The following is a 20,487-nucleotide window of genomic DNA, read 5'->3' as shown; positions in this document are numbered from 1 at the left end:
GAAGTAACCTGTGGAAAATAAACTAATGCTCTTAAGCAAAAATCCTCCTGTCTTCATTTCATCCTCTGGGTTTCTCTTTTTTCAAACCAGTGTAGTTAATGAAGAACACAGTTCAGTCCAAAATGGACTGCCCAAGGTACAGGGCAACAGTATGTGTATTTAATGATTTGAATTTCAATCCAACAATTTAACCTCCCTAAAAAGCATTTGCCAGACTTAACACATGTGCCAGACTTAACACACTGCAGATATAAAGAAAACAAAAGCAGTTTCACTTACCAAATGCTGTTCTATTTAAATACAAAGTCCATCCTCCTCTCTGTTTACAAAGAGGTCAATAACTCGGCTGTGCAGTACATCCGTGTGTTTCAGTTCCAGCAAGAGGTCCTTTTCAGTATTTCCCTATTCTTCTTAACTTTTTCATTGTGGAGCTCCGTTTCCCTGCGAACTTGTTCATTGATCTGGAGATCCACTCGGGTCCTTCCAAACGTTTTTAAGAGCACCGTAGCTTGCAAGTGTCCCGCGTACTTTGGTGTCGTGTAGCGGCTTTGCTCAGGCAGCTTAATGTCCTTCTTGAGAAAGGCGTTCCCAGTAACTCCGCCACTAAATCAGCTTCTCGTCCTTCCGCCATTTGATGTTAAAAAAACAAAGCGAAGTAAAAAAAACTAAAAATGCCATAATTTCTTCCATATATTTCGACTTGAACTCTGACTGCTAACAACTTCAGTTTTGCTAGCAAGCAATCACAGCACACTGCACCTAGCGGGAAAGCTACAGATGAACACTGAGCTGCACATAATGCTGACGTCATTATAGGCCGCTAGCTGCCGCTGACAAGTCAAAGAATACGCCCAACATGTCAAACTAAAGATCTGATTGGTTGAACACGATGACAATCAACAATATCGTCCCCATGTACTTTAATCTGCACTGGCTGCAGAGCCGAGTCTGCAGGCCTCTGGCTCTGTTCTTACATAGACACACAGAGGTGAGATCTGAGAGCAACTGAGAGCAACTGAGAGCAACTGAGAGCAACTGAGGAAGACAGTAGCTGTGCAATGAGAAAATAAGATAATGGGAAAAATATTTTTATAAATTATAATACATGTCGTGCATTTCAGAAAAATTATTAAATTATAAAATAAATTATAATTCTTTAAAAAAAATATATATAAATAGCTTTGTGATTCTGTTTCGGACAGCAGAGAAGGCCTTGCAGGCCCTGATGGTCCGCCATTGGTAGAAACTGTTTCTTGTAAACAGCATTCAGAGTGGAGTCGACTCCCATTGATACCTCATCAAAGAGAAAATACATTATTTTAATAATGTGAGATAATTATATTTAACAATAGTCTGGGTTAGAAATTTAGCCCCTCGTAATTTCTTCGGCTGCTCTAACCCTAATCTCATTTATGATCTGAATCAGACTTCATGACATATGTAATGCCTGTATTTATACGTTTGATTAGTCGCTGTTGCAGTGTGGCGAACACGTAACCTCTGTCTTGTTGAACTTTGACTGACGGGCGTGAGAGCCAATCGCATTCTCCGGTTGTCACTTTCAGCCAATGAGATTTAAAAAGGGGAGGGGCTATATATCCCGGCTCATCGGTGTTGCTTTGACGAAGCGATTCATTTTTCTGCGGTGCCAGTTGTAGCGGAGTCAAACCAGGGACCATGTCAAACACGACAGAAGACAGATGTAAAGGTAACACATTTACACGAACGTTTGTTATTAACAGTCGACACTATTTGTAGACATTTTAAAACTTAGAAAAGTAAATACAACGACTTTTCTTGTTCGATGTAAAAGGCTCAGTATCATGATTGAAGCGCGCTTTACTACTTCCTATGTTCCATCATAAGAGTTGTCACGCCTTTACTGCCTGTCACAATGTTAGTACAACAGGTTTTTATTTTAGGAAAACATTCTGAATGTCGGGACTTAATTGCTCTTTCTCTCGCCTTCCCAGGAAGTGCTGCTAAACACAGAGCAGCAGCACCAGACAGGGCGGGTGAGTGTTTCACACACTTCTGTTTGTTTTTGTCAAGTTTGTGTACTATTAGAAGTTTCTTGTGAATTTTCTTTGCTCTTTCCGAAGCAAAAGTGAAACAAACGAGGTTTTATTACCAGTGAGGCTGAAGTGCAGTTAACTTAATAAGGGTGAGATTAATCATGAACTCAAACTGCCTCGATTACTACATATCACGTTGACAGGATATCATTGCCCCATATATCCTGATATCCTTTGTCATTTAGAAACTGATCTGTTGGTTTTTTGGGAAAGTACAATTGTCCACCCAACCTATTTGTCAATGAGGGTACACTAAATATTACAAACACTGCTCTGTGTACAGCATCCGAAATGGCCATTAAGTCAAATCTACACAGAGTGTTATACCCTTTATGAAGGTAGGATTTTATTGCAACACTGTTGTATTAGACAGCAGATGACACAGTAGATAGTCACATACCTTCCAAGTGCTGCCTTTAGCGCACACAGTGTGACCCACATATCTGCAGGGTGGGGTATGGAGGTGTCACTTTTGGCCTCTGTTCTTTTAGCAGCCTTTGCCATCTTGCTTCACCGGCCACCCAGCTATTGAGGGCCACGAGGACTCTTAAGCTGATGAAACAATGGCTGCTTGACCCCCATACCGCCAGCAGTGGAGCAATGCATGCACCTTTAGTTGTGCTGCTGAACAAAGAAGCCTGAAAAGCAGCAAAGTATTTGTGTTGTCTAAAAAAAAAAGCTGCAAAGCCAGACTTTTCAGTGCAACATTGTTGCAACATCTACATTGTTATGAGGGTATTCATGTATGTGTTGTGTTTTATAGCAAGCACGGAGAACGTAACCGAGACTGATGCCTTCATCAGAAGGTAAACTGTTTCTTCCTGTTAGTTACTATGTCTCTTGTTTGCACTATACTATATGCTGCTAAAATTGACACCAGTATGCACCTAATGTTGTCTTTGTTTCTGGGCTCTTTGTCATTGTGAAACAGCTCTTTAGCTCTGGACCCTGCAGAGGAGTACAAGATGGACAACCGCAAACGAGGCCTCGCGCTCGTCTTTAACCAGGAGCGCTTCTTCTGGCGCCTTGGGTTAAGTGACAGGCACGGAACCAACGCCGACCGCTACAACTTGGAGAAAAGGTATCGCTACGCAGACATGTTGGATACTGTGTGCTTAAGAACTTGTCTGTACTTGTTGAGCGACTGTAAGACTTTCCTTCACCTCTCTTTTTAGACTGAAGGACCTGAACTTTGAAGTGAGGGCTTATGATAACTTCAAACAGGTGGAAGTTTTAGATAAAATCAGTGAAGGTAAGCACATGCCTGATCACTTGATTACTAATTCATACCTGCTTCCTTGTCCTTTTTTAATATGCAAACTTCAGATCCAACATGTGGTTTCCTGTTGCGTTTTACTTGTTCGGTAGCGAGTTTAACAAACACCTGATGTCCCGCCAGCCGCCGAGGAAAACCATTCAGACGCCGACTGCTTTCTGCTGGTCTTCCTGAGCCACGGAGAGAACGATCACGTGTACACCTACGACGGCAAGATCAGCATTCAGCACATCACGTCCCTGTTCAAAGGAGACAAGTGCAAGAGCCTCGTAGGAAAGCCAAAGATCTTTGTACTACAGGTACGTACACGTGAAACCCAGTCGAATCCGGCAGAATGTGGCGTAAAAAAAACGCCTGTTTTAGTTTCTGAGATTCTGTGAAGGTGACTGTGTATGTCATTAGGCGTGCCGCGGAGACAAGCACGATGATCCAGTGACTGCCTGTGATGCCGTGGACAAAGGGATGATGAATGAAGTGGTGGTGGACGCCAGCGCTGTGCACACCCTCCCTGCTGGGGCTGACTTCATCATGTGCTACTCTGTGGCTGAAGGTGAGCCCGTGGGAACGTCTAGAACTCCTGATCGGCTCTTTGGCAGCACGATGGGATGATCCACACCTGGTTTCATTGTTTTTTGAGGGTGTTAAACAGTGAATTATTTCAGACATCTATACAGGGTCCTGAGAGCTCAGGGCACTTTGCAAATCCTAATCTTTTTTTACAACACAAGTGCAGCATTCAGGGAATGAAATGCTGCAAATGGATAAAAACACAACCAAGAACAGAAATGTGCTGCAAGTAGCAAAGACGAACAACACAAAGTGTTTCTAAGGGACACTGAAAAAGCTGCCACACGGTTGTTGCTTCCATGGTTTGTGACTCATGAAGTTAAGATAAAAGGGCTGAAATATAGTTATGATATTTTGGTTTATTTTAACATAGTGATCGCATGAGTTAGATACTATTGCAGATCTGTTGTTAAGTGTTGCCAATTTAAATAATCCGACGAAATACATACACTTTGTTTTGAAACTGATGTTGTGTTAGCCGGCTAGATATTTTCAAAATATTGCAAATTGTTCAATAAATCATTTTATAAAACAAGTCGACATAAGTTGCAGTTTGACGACATTTATAAATGTATACATTCCCATTCCGTCAGCAGTTACGTAATTGTTAACGGATAAACAAATAAAACTAAATGATTCAGTTGTTTCATTTCAAATGGAATAAGTCATGTCAGCAGAATATCCGAGTCTAACTTGCTTGTCCCGTTACGAGACTTGAAAGTAAATATTAACGTTTTAGCCAAAACATTTCACAATTAGTTGTCTTTTGTCAGATCTATTAATTCACGGACGAGTCCCAGCCATGTGCATCACTTTTCACTTTCCGTTGTTGTCCGTGCTATTTGCTTTGCAACTCTGTTTTTGGGTGTTTTCTCGATTTGCAGCTTTTTTTCTAAATGTGAATGTGTCGTCAAATTGGTGACGATGTTTTCTGAGTGTGCTTGTGTTTCGTTTATTTGTGTGCGTTTTGTTAACGTACGTTGTGCTCTCAGGGCCACCATGCAACACTTTGAATGTCCTTTTTAGCTGATTAGTAATTAACCATCATGTCCTATCACCTGTGTCGTTTGTTAAGGCTACTACTCCCACCGGGAGACCGTCAACGGCTCCTGGTATGTCCAGGATCTGTGTGAGCTGCTTCGAACGTACGGGGACTCCCTTGAATTCACAGAATTGCTGACGCTGGTCAACAGGAAGGTGTCGATGAGGAGTGTTGGGTACAGTAATGACCGCACTGCCATTGGGAAGAAGCAAGTGCCTTGCTTTGCTTCCATGCTCACCAAGAAACTTTACTTCCGGCAAAAAAAGTAACAGTTTCAGACCTCAGTCAAAACAGTGTCTCCTGGGAGATTTGACAGAATTTCACTGTTTTTAAAAAAATCTATTGTTGATGTGAACACTATTATCCACACATGCGTTGAACAATCAGCTAATTGGTAGTATTTACAGTGGAATCAGTACCGGTAGTTGTAAAATAACGGGAACAACTTCTGTTCGCTCCACTTCTGAAGCCTCACGTCATTCCAGTGTTTTCTTTTATCATGTTAAGTTTCTTCTGAAGAAACCAGACTTCCTGGGTGGGTCAAACCTTGACCTGGTTTATAAAAGGTGTTGGAGGATCTTTTTGCATTTTCAAGAGTCTGTTTAGCTTAACTTTCTTTTTTCTTTGCAATCGTGACAGAAAAGTGTACAGGATAGTTTTTCAGACTGTGTGGTCTTGTTTTATTGGATTGCATTACGTTTTAAGGTGTTCCTGTTATTTTGTCCAACCCATGTAGATCAGTACACATTTTTTTTTGCACTCTCAAGAAATTGCTTTTCAACTGCAGAATAACTATGAATCACAATCTGTGTGCATTTCCTCAGCCTTTTGTCACATTTCCGCTTGCTTTAATCTGGTTTAAACTACTTCGGTACCACGCCAACGTTGCCTTATCCCACAGCTGACTTTTAGTTTTTCCTAAAAAGCAGAGAAGACTGTAGAAGCTGACATTCCCGGTGGCCTTGGACAGGGATTCTTTCCTCAGACTCTGAGGAAGCTGGAAATGTCAGATGAGTCAGTTTGTCTCGACTGTAAAGTCAGCTGCAGGAATGTCTAGAAGCCAGACAAATACTTCCCAACGTTCTGTATCTTGGGAGGCAGGTGACAGCGTGACAACCAGGTCACTCATGATTTTGTTCACATCAGGTTTTGATACTTCCTCATCCCTCTATAAGCACCAATGAACAGGTACTATCTCTCATATCCAGGCACCACGTTTTGTCGTCAAGCTCGCTCCATCAAAAAGGGAATTCATGTTTGTGCCGTTCTTTGTGTTGTATCAATTTACAGTACTAAGTTTAATCATGTGTATTTGCACCCAACAATCACCTGTGTGTAAAGTACCTCAGGGAGGAGAGGTGTTTTTAAAGCTGTACTGTGGACCTGAAATGCTTGCATCACATGACCTATGACTCAGGAAAAACAAAGCTACCAGCATTCATTGGTCCTGGATTACTGTTGTGACTGTATTCAAATCGCTTATGACATTTCAGCTACTGTTTTGCTCCCCATTGAGTGAAAACATTTTATAAAACTTTCAGTCTTTTTGTGGCAAAACGTGTATCCATGTGATATCTTTATTTCCCTTGTGCCCTGAAGCCTCCATCCATTAAAATAACGTGGAGTTATGACTTGTCTTCTATCAGCGAGTACATCCACAACAACACAGATCAAGACAGGACATGCTCACAATGTTTGGGAATACTTTATATTTCATTAGTCCTCAGTGTTTGTACTTTTCTCAAATACATCATTGGCATCATTATCAAGACTAAACAAAACACAGAATGGCATGGATTTCCGGTAGAAAGGCACCATTATCAAAATAAAGCAGAACATTTGTTTTTACTCTGGAGCGTTACGGTCCAAGTGACCGTTATTCATCATGGCTTTGTTCACGGCTTAGGCTGGAGCTGTTCAAGTGGAAGCTGAAATTCAGTCGGATATCTCAGACGTCTCAGGTCCTCCTCCACCTGACGCACAGAAAACAGTCACACAGACCACTCGTCACTAATGGCTGAGTCGGCAGGATTCCCACAAGGCCTTTTTATCGTTTCTGGAAACAATGAATGCTTCAGAGTACAATTTTCATTTCATCAGAACATCCTGATGTTTCCCCATCAATCTCAGCTGTACTTTGTGTTTAGTGCGAACTCGCAAAGACTAAACGATGGCGAGTAAAATTAGAATAGCTAAACATCAGCAGGTTAGTGTTGTCATGTGAGCGAATTAGCATTTAGCTCAAAGCACCAGCCTCAAGGAGCTGCTAGCAGGGCCGTAGACTGAGCTGAAACAAATTCTCTAATTTCTGCTCTTACATCTTTATATTTCAGCACATGTTCTTCCTACATTTGTATGTGTCCAAAATGTGTTGGTGAGGTAGGTTGTGACTCTAAAGTGTCTGCAGGATTGTAAAGAGTGAACCAATCAACAAACCTCAGCCATCTCGTCCTTCAGTTCATTGTATTTTTCGACGTTGAAGTTGTTCTGGCTGGCCGCCTTATAAAAGTAACGCAGGAACTGTCGGTCTTTAGCGTCTGGGTATAAATAATCCTGAGGGAAAGAATATTTGTTATTAATGTGACGAGGAAAAACATACCTGCACACACAACCATGATTTTGTACAACAGAGCTTCATGTTTGAAAAACGATCTTAAAAGGAGTAGAGTTAGATATGGCAGTGATGTCAATATTTTAACTGTCTGTTAAATATGACTAACAATTAGGCATTTAGCTCGGCATAAAGACTGGAAACGGACAGCCTGGTTCTGTCTGTAGATATCAACAATTTGTGGTGTTATGGTTTGCGGTTAGGTGCTGAACCATGGATGCATAAAAGAGGACTGGATACAGCGTTGGGGGCGGGGCCCTGTTCATACCTATAGAAGTTGCTCAGTAGCACATGAAGACTAGAAAATTACCCCATTCCTACATTGTCTGGTGCTGGTCTGCGGATCTCCACACCTTCAGACAGAACCAGGCTAGTGGTTTTCAGTCTCTATGCTAAGCTAACTGCTAGTTTCCTGTTTAATGGATGGACAGAAAAGTCTTATTGAGACTTGCCTGTTTGGTAAGGACGTAATAGGCGAAGACTCCGATGCTGGTGGCGTAGGTGATGAAGTAAGTGACCGGCTCCATGACATCCCATGAATAGACCCACCATGTGAGCCAGGTCAGAGCGCCACCCTGCACAGATAACAAGGCCATGCCGGTCCAGATGACCCTGGAGCTCCGGAAATCTGCTGTGTGGGACAGCTGTGCCCTCATCTGTCATGGTCAGGCAATAACACAAGAAAGGGATGGGTTACCAGCCAAGAAAACCCAACAGGACAGCCAACTGTTCCTTTCAAAACGGCAATAAAAAGAGTTGGTGGAGGGGATGTAATGAGGGAGAAAGAGCGGTTCGGTGGCATACAGATGTTGAGACACATCTACTAACCTTCTCCAGAGGGGACAGCTCCTGTTTGAGGTTGTCCAGTCTCTCCAGCAGCTGCCTCTCTTTCAGCAGGTGGTGTTCGGGCAGGTGGAGCGCCGTGTGCAGCAGATGCACGACATGCTTCATGTCCTTCAACTCCAAGGTATGCTCACTGGTACCCACTGCAGAAGAATAAGGAAACAGTGAGATGAGTCATGCCTGGAGAGATAACCACTGCAATTTATCAGCAGGCCTCAGTATCAATTGCGGAGAAGACGACATGAGGACCATTTATGACCGGACAGAAATGTGTTGTACCCTTTTCAGGAGCGCAGACATTATGAACGGCATCGTTGATGACGAGCTGGAAGTCCTTGTCCAACAGGGCGTCTAACAGCATGGTGTTTGATATCGGCTCTCCATCTGTCAGGAGGGCAGTCGTTTCGTACTTTTATTGCAATCCTATGACTTTATATTCTCATGGCTCAGTAAAAAAAGACGTTTTCCAACAGGCTGGCCATTTAAGCTAAAATAAAATGCAAAAAGACAATGAAATGCTAAACAGATCACCCTGCATACACGACATCAGAGGTCCGAAGATCCCAGAGGGTGTGCCAGGGTTCATCTGCTCCGAGGCTGTCAAAATTAGATTTTCACACGTAGTACTCAAACTATAATAACCCCCTTACGCGATCATTTTTTCAAAAGGCAATGAATTTTTTTCCTCACTCATAAATAGTAGCTTATTTAGTAGGCTTGAGGGAAATAGGCTGGGAACCACTGCGCTACATAAAGCTCATAAAAAGGAGGCAGTCGATCATTTACAGCCCACACTAAGTTACTCATCACGGCTGAACCAAAGGTCTTCTCAAAGGAAGGAGACATATGGGAGAAAATAAAGGAGGACGCCAATGTTGCATAATGTAATATCTGTGCACCTTAGTTCCAACATGCCCTATTTCCTGAAATGATACATAATCGACACGTCACCCTGCCTCAGGTAGTGATTGCATGACACCTTTCAGCAGCTTCTGTACAATGCGCCTGCATGTGTTGCATTCAGGTGGTGTAGATGGACGGAGCGATAGCTCAGGAAAACAGCCTGTTCTTCCAGTCAGGAGAATGTGAGTCGCACCCCTTACTTAAAATGCACTGGTGTTGCATTATGGACCGACAGGGACAGTTCAAATACAGTGCTTCCTTGTAACTGCCATTTACAGTTAGCTGTAAATCACCTATTGCAGTGGATAAAGGGAAGAGTAAGAAAACAAATGTTTCTGTTGAAGAAAACTCTTTCATTTTCTAACTTTTCTGCTTTTCTTTTGGTGAAATACTGGCTGCTTTTACCTCTTTATGTCTGTAGAAATCCTTTCAGATGAAAGAAAAGCACTCGTTGGTTGAGCTGCTCATGGGTGACACTAACATTAAGTCAGTGGAGATAATGGTTTGTGCAAACATTGTGTCTAACCAGTCCACTCAAACCACTTTCACTCTCAACACAGAACCTGTCAAACCACCTGACTGACGAAAGCCGTAAGAATGTGACCGGGCTGGTGCATAGCTAAGCTAAGCTAACGCGTGTGGAGGCCTACCCTTGGAGAAAACTGAAGTTGTGGCTCCGGGGTCTTCTCGATGCAGATCTGCCACCAGGTCTCCTACGCTCATTAGCATGGGCCTGAGGAAGAACAGACACTTCTCTTGCCTGGAGGGCAAGGGGACCTCCAGAACCAAACGGCCATATTTGTACCTCAAAGACACGTCTGCAACACAACGAGGAGGAAATCATCTTTACACTATATGTCTTGTGCACAGATCATCAAGTCAAGCCCCCCCCCCCCCTACCCCCCCCCTACCCCAGCTGGAGAGGATGTAGTAACTGTGTATTACCACTGGAGGGTGCGAGGGTGCTGTAGAAAAGAGCTCGGCAGTCTCCAAGTACAGACGGCCTTTTTTGAACCTGAAAAAGAAAAGAAGGAAATCAATAAATAAAGATAAAACACAACCGAGACAGAAAGAAGACAAAGAGCATTAGAAGCGTGTTCCGATTGTTCTCCGTCTTTAAACGTTTCAGCACAGAGAACAATCGGAACACGCTGCCCCGGTAAACTGACATTAAAGAGTAAAACGGATCCAGAGTGGCGTGACATGAAGGATCTGAAAAAAGATCCACTCAAAAAGTAAGAACTTCTTCAATAACTCGGTGTCTTTGAACCTCCCTTTCTAAACGGTGTGTAATCTATCTGACGAGCCTAAAGTACAGATTCTACGGATTAAACCAGCTCTGAATGAAACGCCGGTTTGTTTCTCAATTACAAAAAAGTACAATTGTATTCTGGAACTGCTGCAGATAATAGAGAGGGCCTCCATAGGGTACTCCTCATTATTATTCTCCACCACCACTCTACCACTCCGTACTTGACATTCATGGGGTGTAGTCTTTTTTTAGTTTACATGCAAACATGTTTATGTTTAAAGCCTCTGGGACGTGCTACAAAGCAGACACAAAGAACTTCACAGTAGACAATCAGATGAATATCTCCATAATATCAAACCAACACGATTGTACTAAATGTGACAATTATATGTTCAGATTCTGGATAGTGGTACAGATTTTGTCTTTCACTTTCCTACTAAGAGCAGTGAACACTAGCTTCCTGGTGTTGAAACACTTGGGCCGCCTGAACCTCAACAACAGATTCCTCTGCAGCATTTCCTATTGAGCCGAGAGTCAGGACGGGTCCAGCTGACATCTAGGGATGTGGCAGCCACTCTCTCCCATCCCCTTTGTCCTCCAGCTGGGAATTTGTTCGATCGATATCCCATTAAAGAGGAGCGGCCCGTTTTCATGAACCGACACAGCAGCCAGGCCTTGAGTGTAAGAACATGAAGACAACAACCCATTCTGGACTATAGTGGCAGAAAGCCAGGAGGTGAAACAGAGAGCAATGTAGGCAAGCGTGAAACGGTTCTTGTTATCTGGAGATTACGTTCTCATCTCCAGTGTTTGTTAGCTTGGTAACGACGCTGTGCACCACACTGTGAAGGACAACATGCTTTTATAAATACTCTGTCCCAAAAAGAGCAAAACCAAGTGATCCTAATGGGACACAATTGAAGCTGTTCAGCTTGTGTGAGATCTCCAGATGTTATTGTACAGCTGAAAGCTGTCACAAAGCTTCACCACCTACGCATCAGCACACCAGCTCCCCATCGACCATGGGAAAACTTATTTTTAGGAGATATATACGTGAAAATTATTACATACCAGTGAAACTTAACAGCTAGCTTGAAAGAAGCATCGTTAAGTGTTAATAGCTTTTGTCATTGTTGAAATACTGTTTTAAGTGGCGATACATTCAGCGCAGTACAGATGCATATAATCTATCTTTGTGTAGTTTTCTGGAAAATCTGAAATAATTTATAGGAAGTTTCTGGCTTCCCATAAGCTAAATTGCAAATGAAATATCTGAAAGGCCAGGTGCTTCGTCACGCTATGCATAGATCGCCAGAAACACAAATCCATAGTGTCCATTCAGCAGTGTTATTCTGCGACTCCTCAGTTAACCTCAGACAGCAACGCACATTGCCAGTATGTTAAACAGCCTGGAACCACGTCTTATAAGCCTCCCCTACTACCTTCTGCAGCCATAGCGCCTCATTACACTGAGTGGTGCAGGCGCTGACTGCCAACACATACAGTGGGTGCACCAGAATAAAATAGCCTAGTCCTCGTCGCTTTCGTTAGCGAACACTTCACGTCAAAAGTAGTTTATTTTGAGCAACAACTGTGCTCACATTGCTGATGTGTAAACAGTGGAGCTGGAGCTATTTGCATCAAGGGCGAGGCTGGACTGCTTGTCTCTTTACGTCATGTGTGTGTGAGAGAGATCATATGGAGTCAATTCAATGGCTGACTGAGTCCAGGCAGTTTGTATGCTATGTGCACACATACCAATCCCATTCTAAATCAACAGAACGTGGCCACGGTGGCAGATAATGCAGCTTGAGAGCCATGTGAGGAATATTCCCCTTCTACAGCCATGCTGCTGGCCCCGTGTTATTACTTTCTGCAGCACATAGCGCTACAACGACATTACAGAACAATTTGGAACGTGTGTTTATAGCACAGACGACCCCGAGAGTTAGGTTTTTTTTGGATCAGACTATTAGTGGACGTGCCCCCCCCCGGCTGTGAATGTAGTAAACACAGCCGGGGGGGTGTGTTTGTGTGTGTGTGTGTGTGTGTGTGTGTCCCCCCCCCCCCCCCCGGCCTCATTACAGCTAATGACAGAGACACAAGGAGCAAGTGCAACAACGTTTTTATGTTCCTTGTGGGGACACTTTCACTGCTAAATGCCGAGAACTCACAGGGAGACAATATAGAATCTTTTTTTGATTTATTCAAGACTTTCTACAGCACAGCAGTGCTTTGAGCTCAACGCTAACATTAGCACGCTAGCATGTTAACAATTGATGTTTAGTTGATAATGTTTGCAGGGTTAAACATCTTAGCGGGTTAGCAAGCTAACACGAACGCTAATTAGCATTAAACACAACGACAGCGGAGCTGAATATCATTAATTTTGCAGATATTTGATCATAAACCAAAGTACCAGACAAATTAAAATCTCGACACACACAGCGACTTCATTCTCTGCTCAAGTAGACATTATTCCACTATATCTTTATAATGCAAATAGTTTGCTGCTATATTAATGACCTGAATATCAAACTTAGCACCTGTATTCATTCACTATAACTCTCTTACACAACACATCAGTGCAGGATTATGAAGTGACGGTAATATTGACAATATTACACAACTTACATCTCTGTGAATTTAAGCTACATTGAGGTCATACACATTTTGCTGCGATTCTCTCTCTTTGTATGCGGATTAGTTTATAATTTCTACTTGTTTAGACGTGTAGAATGTGTGGAAGACGGCGATTATAAGCACTAGAATGCAAGAAGCGTCAGCTAGTGTGTTGGAATATATAAATAAGTTGAAGTTGTAAGTTAAAAAATGGTTTCACAGGGGTTACACCCATGCAAAGAGGCAGACACACCCATAGGTTAAATAAACACGACAAACATGACAAAGGGTTGTAACAGACTGCAGGTTGAAGACTGAACAAGCCTGTACAAACACGAGTTAATAGGCGATCACACCCACGTCATGTCACAAGACACAGCCTGCAGAAAGGAATGGGCGATGATGCTACTCCACATGACGACTAACGTCACCACCGTCTCCTCAATTTAACAGTTGTTCGCTTGTCAAAACAAATCAGCCTTCCCATTTACACAGCTAATCAATATTCAGAAGGCAGGACAGTTGCTGTTTGTCCATTCGCACAGTTCGAGAGTCAATTTGCTGCTGGGGGGAACAACCCCTGAATATTCTGGTCTTCAGAAACCGTCTGCTTCTCATCTGAAAACGATTTCCTCCAACGATTTTTTTCTGAAAACAATCAGCTTGAAGGTATATTTACCCCTTGAGCTGTGCGTTTGTTTATGCATGCCACGCCAACAGGGAGAGAGGGCAGCGAGAGGAGACAATCTGTCATCTCCCTCTTCTGCAGTGAAGAGGGCCGGGGGCTTCTGCTCGAGCAACGATCAGGGTTATCATGGTGACAAGCAGCCTCATTTTCCCTGCAGTCCCCCAGCAGGTCACTCCATGATGAATCCTGTCACAAATGGCCTGATGCATCAAATATATCTCCTCCCACTCTCATTAAGGGAAAGGGACGTCACTTTTCTACACATGCACACGTGATTATATTTGGCAGGCATGGCTTGAAGCAGGTGGAAAGGAAAATCTGTGACGGTGATGAATGGCTGGGGTGAAAAAGAAAGGCGAGCGAGAACAGCAGCACTGTACCATGACAATGATTTGCATTGAAGCATTTGTCTTCTGCTATCCAGTGATGCTGTGAGTTAAGGGGGGAGGAAATGCAGCGAGATGAAGATAACAGCGGTACAAAGGGCAGGAAGAGGAGAGAGAGTTTGTACAGGAAGTTTCATGCCAATATGACAAATACAATGTTGGGTGAACTCAAAAGATAACACTCTAAAAATATGTAAAAAAAAAAAGAAGAAAAAAAAGGACAAAACATGGATATGTGGTAAAACTCCAAATGACAAATTTAATTTATTCAACTCGTACTGGGAATGTGAAGATGGCCTTCAGTCAAGCAAGTTCCCTCCAGCTTTCCAAATAGCTATTCTACCATGACAGGAGGTTAATTGTCTGTTTGTAAGATCTTTTCATGCGTCTTCACTGACACTAGAAGGAGTTCAAACCTTCATTGATCTTCTAGACCATTATTTTTCCGAGTAGGACTTTACGGTGGTCTGTCTCACTGCATGTAGACTGTGGGTGTAAGCCGCTGCGGCACTCTCCTCTCGATTAGTAAGGGTGCCGTCAATGCATCCTGTGCTTCGCGCCGCCCAAGACATGGGCTTGGTTTAAAGACGTACAAACAAGCCCCATGCCGTTGACTATTCTTACAGTTAATCGCAACTCAGCCCCAAACACTGCCGAGCTTAACACAAAGAAGGAGCTGAACGCCGACAAGAGGGGGACACTGACTTAGACTCCATGTGGTAGATGCTAAGATTTAAAAAGGATGCTACAATAGCAATTTCAAACAACAACCTCCTGTCGTGAACTAAATTCAACGCTGCCGCAAAAATGTGTCACCCTTTGGTGACACGTAGCCGAGTAATGCATCATCGCAGGGACAAGAAGTGAACTCCTGGATTACTAGTTTGTTGGATTCAAAACAACCTTGAACTCAATAAGAAAAGTCAGCAAAGTGACCGGAAATGAGTTCACTTGTGTTGTTTCACCGATAAGGTTCTCACATACGTCGTCGACCATGGACTGTTACCAAGACTGACCAAAATATTAAGTGACATATTTATGTTGTATTTTAACCACCAAGATGATACACAGATTTGTATTGTCGATGCGCATTCCTACAAGGAATAATTAACGACTTGACTCCAGTAGACTGCAAGTTTAAGCTTTAAAGCCTATGCCAAACTAAATACATGCACAGGAAACACTTTCCACTTTTAGAAAAAAAAAAAAAAAAAATGATATATATATATATATAAATAATTGCAGTTTCTTAGTGTCAATTTGGAGTTTTGAAAAAGACTGAAAACTCCGACCCCATTCACACCTGGTGTTACCTTCATACACTTCACTTGGTTTACAGTCCTGTTATCTGTTTTTGTGTGCACTTTATTCCATATCTTATTGTACATTTCAAATATGTTTCTATTTCCTGCACTGTGCTGACTGTTTTTGATAGTTAAATGTTATTTGATAGTTAAATGTTGTTGTTTATTATTGAATGTTATGCACCTTCCGCCACGACAAATTCCTTGCAGGTGAAAACTTGCTTGGCAATAAACGGTTCTGATTCTGATTCTGATCTGTATCTAGATGGCTGAGTTACTCCTAAAGAGGACATACTGCATTTACATCTGTTATAAATAAGTGTTCATGTTATCTCGAGAGTTCCAGGTCAAGGGAAGCAATGGTGCATTCGCCCTACTTATTTTTCATTTGCACAGGAGAGGGGCTTATCCATAGCTTTTTGCCAGTCCTGCTTGAGACAGGAGGAAGTGGCACAGTCGAGCTTGATTCATGCTTGCCGCATCCGCATGAGTGACTTCCCGCCATCAGGCATGGCCCCGTGGGTTTTTTTGTTCGGCATGAGTTTGCCTCTCCGTGCACATCCAACATTTTCTAACCACACGGACGCAGACGGGCAAAGGAAACGGAGAACCTTGACGAGCTTTGAGACCGTTTGCGAAACATATAAGGCTTTATGTGACCTTTTACCTTGTTGGGCAGATTTATTTTTAAATAAAAAATGTGTTGATTTGGTTACATGTGAGCCAGACCACCTCCAGATGTGTTCTATCTGATAGCATTCCAACTGGTTCTGCATGCAATAGGCCTACACTTTACATTAACATGCATTTTCCCTCATACATCTTTTTTATCATTTTCTTACTCGACAGCTGATAGAAGAGAAGCAGACAGGAAACATGGCGGGGGGGGTAAAAGCGGTATGACATGCGACGAAAGTCCCCGGATGGGATATAGGGTATGCTTACTTGACCCAGATCACATGTTAATACAGGTTTAAAATAGAGTAAACTAACTTGAACACTAATTCTCTCACTACAGCTCTGTTGGAAGGAATTTCCCATGCTGAGCAACACTGGTCCCAAGATCAAGAAGATGTTGATTTACAGAGTGAAACACAAGTCTGAAAGAGATACTTCTGTGGATGCTGCCCTCATAAGGAACAGCCGCTATGCCGGCCTGGCATTGCCCGTCTTCACACTGAGAAGCAGGCAGTCAGGCTTGCTGAGATGAAACTTTCTCCATCTTCCATTATAATGCCATCTCTAGACGACGAAATGTGCAACACAGCAGATGGAGCCAGATGTCAGACAAAAAACTGGCATGTGACAAAGGTTTCTGTGGTATAGATATTTGTCTCTCCATCAGGCATACATGTACTTATTATTTCATATTTAAATGTATATGTGAAGGAATAACCACAACACAATGTTGCAGTGTTGTCACTCCATGCTTAAAAAGGAGTTGTAGTTCGGGAAATAGGTTGGTTTGCAATCACACCTGCTACTGGTAGTCACCTACACATCCAGGAGTCACAAACATGGCAGCCCACTTTGAAAACAGGAATGTTAACATCACATGTGACTGTCTGCCTTGATAACATTTCCCAAGTGGTAATCCTTTGCAGAGGGCACTAGAAAAACAAAAACAGATGTTGTTTGAGGCTTTATGTCCGGCATACTAGTGGATGATGTCTCATTTTATAAATCCTTAAAATAAAAGCAGATGTAAAAGGACACTTTCCCCGACTGCGGTATCACAAGAGCAGCCAAAAGCGCATGCTCAACTGATTTAGCAAACACCTGTTAATTCACGATTCAAGGAGATCAATTTCCAGCTGCTTATTCGAGACGTCTGGCGACACGGATCCCTTTTATATCACTAGCTACTGCTTCCTAGATCATCTCATATATAAACTGCCATCTTGCTTTATGGATTCCTAAAACTGGTTTTATAGGCAGCCGTATTTATACAATCTGTCTTGTCAATGGCTCCCTTACAACACGTGTTGTACCAGCCTATTCAAAAACAACTCGGTATGCTCCTCCAAAGTGGGGGGTGATGGAGGAGTTAATTAAAGACGTTGGCCCTGAAATTGCAAGGACCATTGTTGCATGTAATTAAGCAGGCTAAACTGCTGTATCTTCAGAGGTTCAAAGAGGGGAGTAACATATTTCTTTCAAACACTTGTTTGGCACACGCTGAGCACACAGATGAGTTAGAGGAGTTCTTCTTTTGTTGAAATAATGTCGGTGCTCTGTGCTTTGCCCTTAGAGGTCTAAATTGGGTTTGCTGGTCCATGGGTTGCCGGCGCAAGACAGGCTGCCATTTGAAAAGGGGGAAATGGGAAAACTGCTGCTGCGATTATATATATGATGCAGTGTAAAAATAGCAATCACCTTGGTCACACTGGCAGCTTGTCCAGCCAACCGAAATAATGTAATTCTCTTCAATCCCTCAAACTGTAAATTAATATTCAGTCAGCATGGAGACGATCTTGGCATTTAGCAACACAGCGTGCCCCGCACATCCTGCACAGATACGGGGCGTCCGCTCAGGAGCTCACGACTCAGCTGACCTTTGCACATTTTTTTTTTGCAATGGATGACAAAAATGGGTCATACATTTGAGATTTAACTGGCCAATTTAACAGTTCATTAACAACAGGAGTAAGTAGAACCCTCTTGGTTATGCTCCATGTGGGGTTTCATTTTCTGCAGCGCCACTGCTCTCTCTCTCTCTCTCTCTCTCTCTCTCTCTCTCTCTCTCTCTCTCTCTCTCTCTCTCTCTCTCTCTCTCTCTCTCTCTCTCTCTCTCTCTCTCTCTCTCTCTCTCTCTCTCTCTCTCTCTCTCTCTCTCTCTCTCTCTCAAACTGAGCATTCAAATGATTCATGCAGGAAGACATTTACGCTCCATCTTTGACAATTGCTCGGACATGATGATCAGTGTTGAAAAATAAATGCAGACAAGCCTAATGCACAACTCTAGCATTATGCTAATACGATATTGATCTTGATGTTGAGCATACTGTCAGCTGCAGAGTACAGCAGTGTTAATGGCGTCTCTTGGTATTGTGAAGGGCAAAGCAAGTCTCTACTTAAAGTTTAGAAGTGTATAAATAGCAGCCTAATCATGGTCTCTTTCTCCATTAACAGCTTCCTTAGAGGGGTAATTGAATGAGCACTGCTTCAGCGAGGAGGTACTGTGATCGTCAGTCGGGCATGTTCCCCTGTAGAGGAAGGTAATGCACATGAATAATTGATTTGTCATTTTAAATAGAAAGCAGATAATGACTGACAGACAGGGGCAGATAGTGAGAGTGTTGCCTCTGTCCACAGTTGAAATACCTCAATTAGCGCTAATGTGAAAATGGATCACATTCAAGCACAATAGCAACAAACCTCTTTTATTTGAGTTATAGGTTTACACCAGATTTTAGACAGGTCAAGTTGTTGTAACAGGGGAAAAAAATAAATCCGTCTTTGAACAAAGCCCTCAAATGACTGACGTTAGCTATTCACATCGACACATTGTAGCAAAGTACACCGCGTTGTGTTCACAAAGCAGGAAACCAGTCCATCAAACGTGTGTGTGCGCGCGCGTGTGTGTGTGGAGGCGTAAGTACTCAACGTCGGTGTAAGGGTTGCTTTACCTGGTGAAGAAATGGGCGGGTAGTTTTGAGACCGCAGCGAAGAGGCTGAATACTTCCCAAAAGTCTCGCCGTAACTTTGCCGACCATCCGCACCGAAGCCATCGTCAGCCGTGAAATCGTGTTAGCGGTGCTGTTGGGGCATTCCGGTCAGAGATACTCCCTCAACGTGAGCCTCGCTAGTCCCGGTGTCCCCGGCTGGAAACGGGTTGTTGTCGCTGTAAATGTCCACAGATGAGACGAGACGACCGCTTCGGGACAGAGGGAGGAACAGCGGGAGGAACAGCCCCGCCTGAGCTGCATACTATTTCCTCCTTACAGCACACACGCAGAAATACCACGTTTTAAACTAGAAACAGGAGAATGGAAAAGCACCGCTGTTTTTCACGTTGTTGTTGTCTGAATCCAAAAACCAAAATACGAGAGAACCAAAGTCAAACAACGAGCCGATTTAGATTTTTAGTAAATGTCTCTCTTTTTTTTTGAAGAGAGACGCAAAGCAAGACAGGTGACCCGGAAGTACGAAGATTTCAAAATAAAAGTCAAATCAATAGAATGACCGTATGCGAGCAATTCTTATTTACAGTCCATGATGCAAGCACATACCAGGGTAACATCAGAAGAAAAATAAATGAATGAATCTGGGCCGATGGGGGGTATGTTAGCAACAGTAGTGGACTAGTGATTTAATATGCATTTATCCATGTTTACAGCAAGAATACACTTTTCGATGAATCAGTGCATTGTTTAATGCAATACAGTTCGTAACATAGTTTAATCAAAGCCATGTTTGTGTTCACAGAGTTGTTGCTGTTTGCACTGATATTTATTTTTCCACCATATTGCTCCTTGAGTGAAGGCAGAGCACAGCCGGTAAAAGGAGACGCAGAGTGTTTACCATGTCTACCAGTAGATAGCAGTATACTATTATTTAACCATATATTTAGTTATATTTACCTGCGTTTTTTGTTAATTGTCTAGGTTATTGATACATATGTATTTAATGCTGTTTATTTCATCTGACATTTGACAGTCTGTCTGAGAAGTAAACTCTCCTTATTCGACAGCTAGCGTGGATCTGAGAGGAAAACAGTTCAGAAATTAGTAACAGAAATGAGAATCTACAGGCACACACGTGCATCTGGAGACAGCTGGTTCCCAGTCCGTCTCTGACCTCTACACGCAGCGTCATGACGTAATGCGTTCCATAAGTCCCCCTGACAGATTGAGCTGTATCCGGTTCCAGCCATCATCCAGGCTCATGGGCATGAAGCAGATGGACGGGTACACTC

The 20,487-nt window shown here is 42.8% G+C and overlaps 2 protein-coding genes across 3 annotated transcripts; one reads left to right on the top strand and one right to left on the bottom strand.

Annotated features, from left to right (window-relative positions):
* Positions 1-1,653: 1,653 nt before the first annotated feature.
* Positions 1,654-6,561, top strand: LOC306784439 (caspase-6-like). Of its 2 annotated transcripts, none has more exons than XM_079278428.1 (8): positions 1,654-1,708; positions 1,974-2,015; positions 2,839-2,881; positions 3,007-3,156; positions 3,251-3,327; positions 3,475-3,650; positions 3,754-3,901; positions 4,994-6,561. In XM_079278428.1, exons 1-8 carry the CDS (start codon positions 1,678-1,680, stop codon positions 5,227-5,229), a joined length of 903 nt encoding a protein of 300 aa, XP_079134554.1. In that variant the 5' UTR covers positions 1,654-1,677; the 3' UTR covers positions 5,230-6,561. The 2 variants fall into 2 exon arrangements, with proteins under 2 accessions (XP_079134554.1, XP_079134555.1); XM_079278429.1 differs by having other exon boundaries at positions 1,667-1,702.
* Positions 6,562-6,649: 88 nt separating this feature from the next.
* Positions 6,650-19,670, bottom strand: LOC306784761 (calcium uniporter regulatory subunit MCUb, mitochondrial-like). Its single transcript, XM_079278870.1, has 8 exons — positions 19,199-19,670; positions 10,263-10,332; positions 9,968-10,135; positions 8,694-8,798; positions 8,400-8,557; positions 8,024-8,227; positions 7,397-7,513; positions 6,650-6,933 (listed from the first exon to the last, which is right to left on the bottom strand). Exons 1-8 carry the CDS (start codon positions 19,298-19,300, stop codon positions 6,856-6,858), a joined length of 1,002 nt encoding a protein of 333 aa, XP_079134996.1. The 5' UTR covers positions 19,301-19,670; the 3' UTR covers positions 6,650-6,855.
* Positions 19,671-20,487: the final 817 nt, after the last annotated feature.

This window comes from Melanostigma gelatinosum (genome assembly GCF_949748355.1).
Source record: "Melanostigma gelatinosum genome assembly, chromosome: 11".
NCBI lineage: Eukaryota > Metazoa > Chordata > Actinopteri > Perciformes > Zoarcidae > Melanostigma > Melanostigma gelatinosum.
The sequence above is the reverse complement of the archived record's forward strand: the minus strand, read 5'-3'. Positions and strand labels throughout refer to the sequence as shown.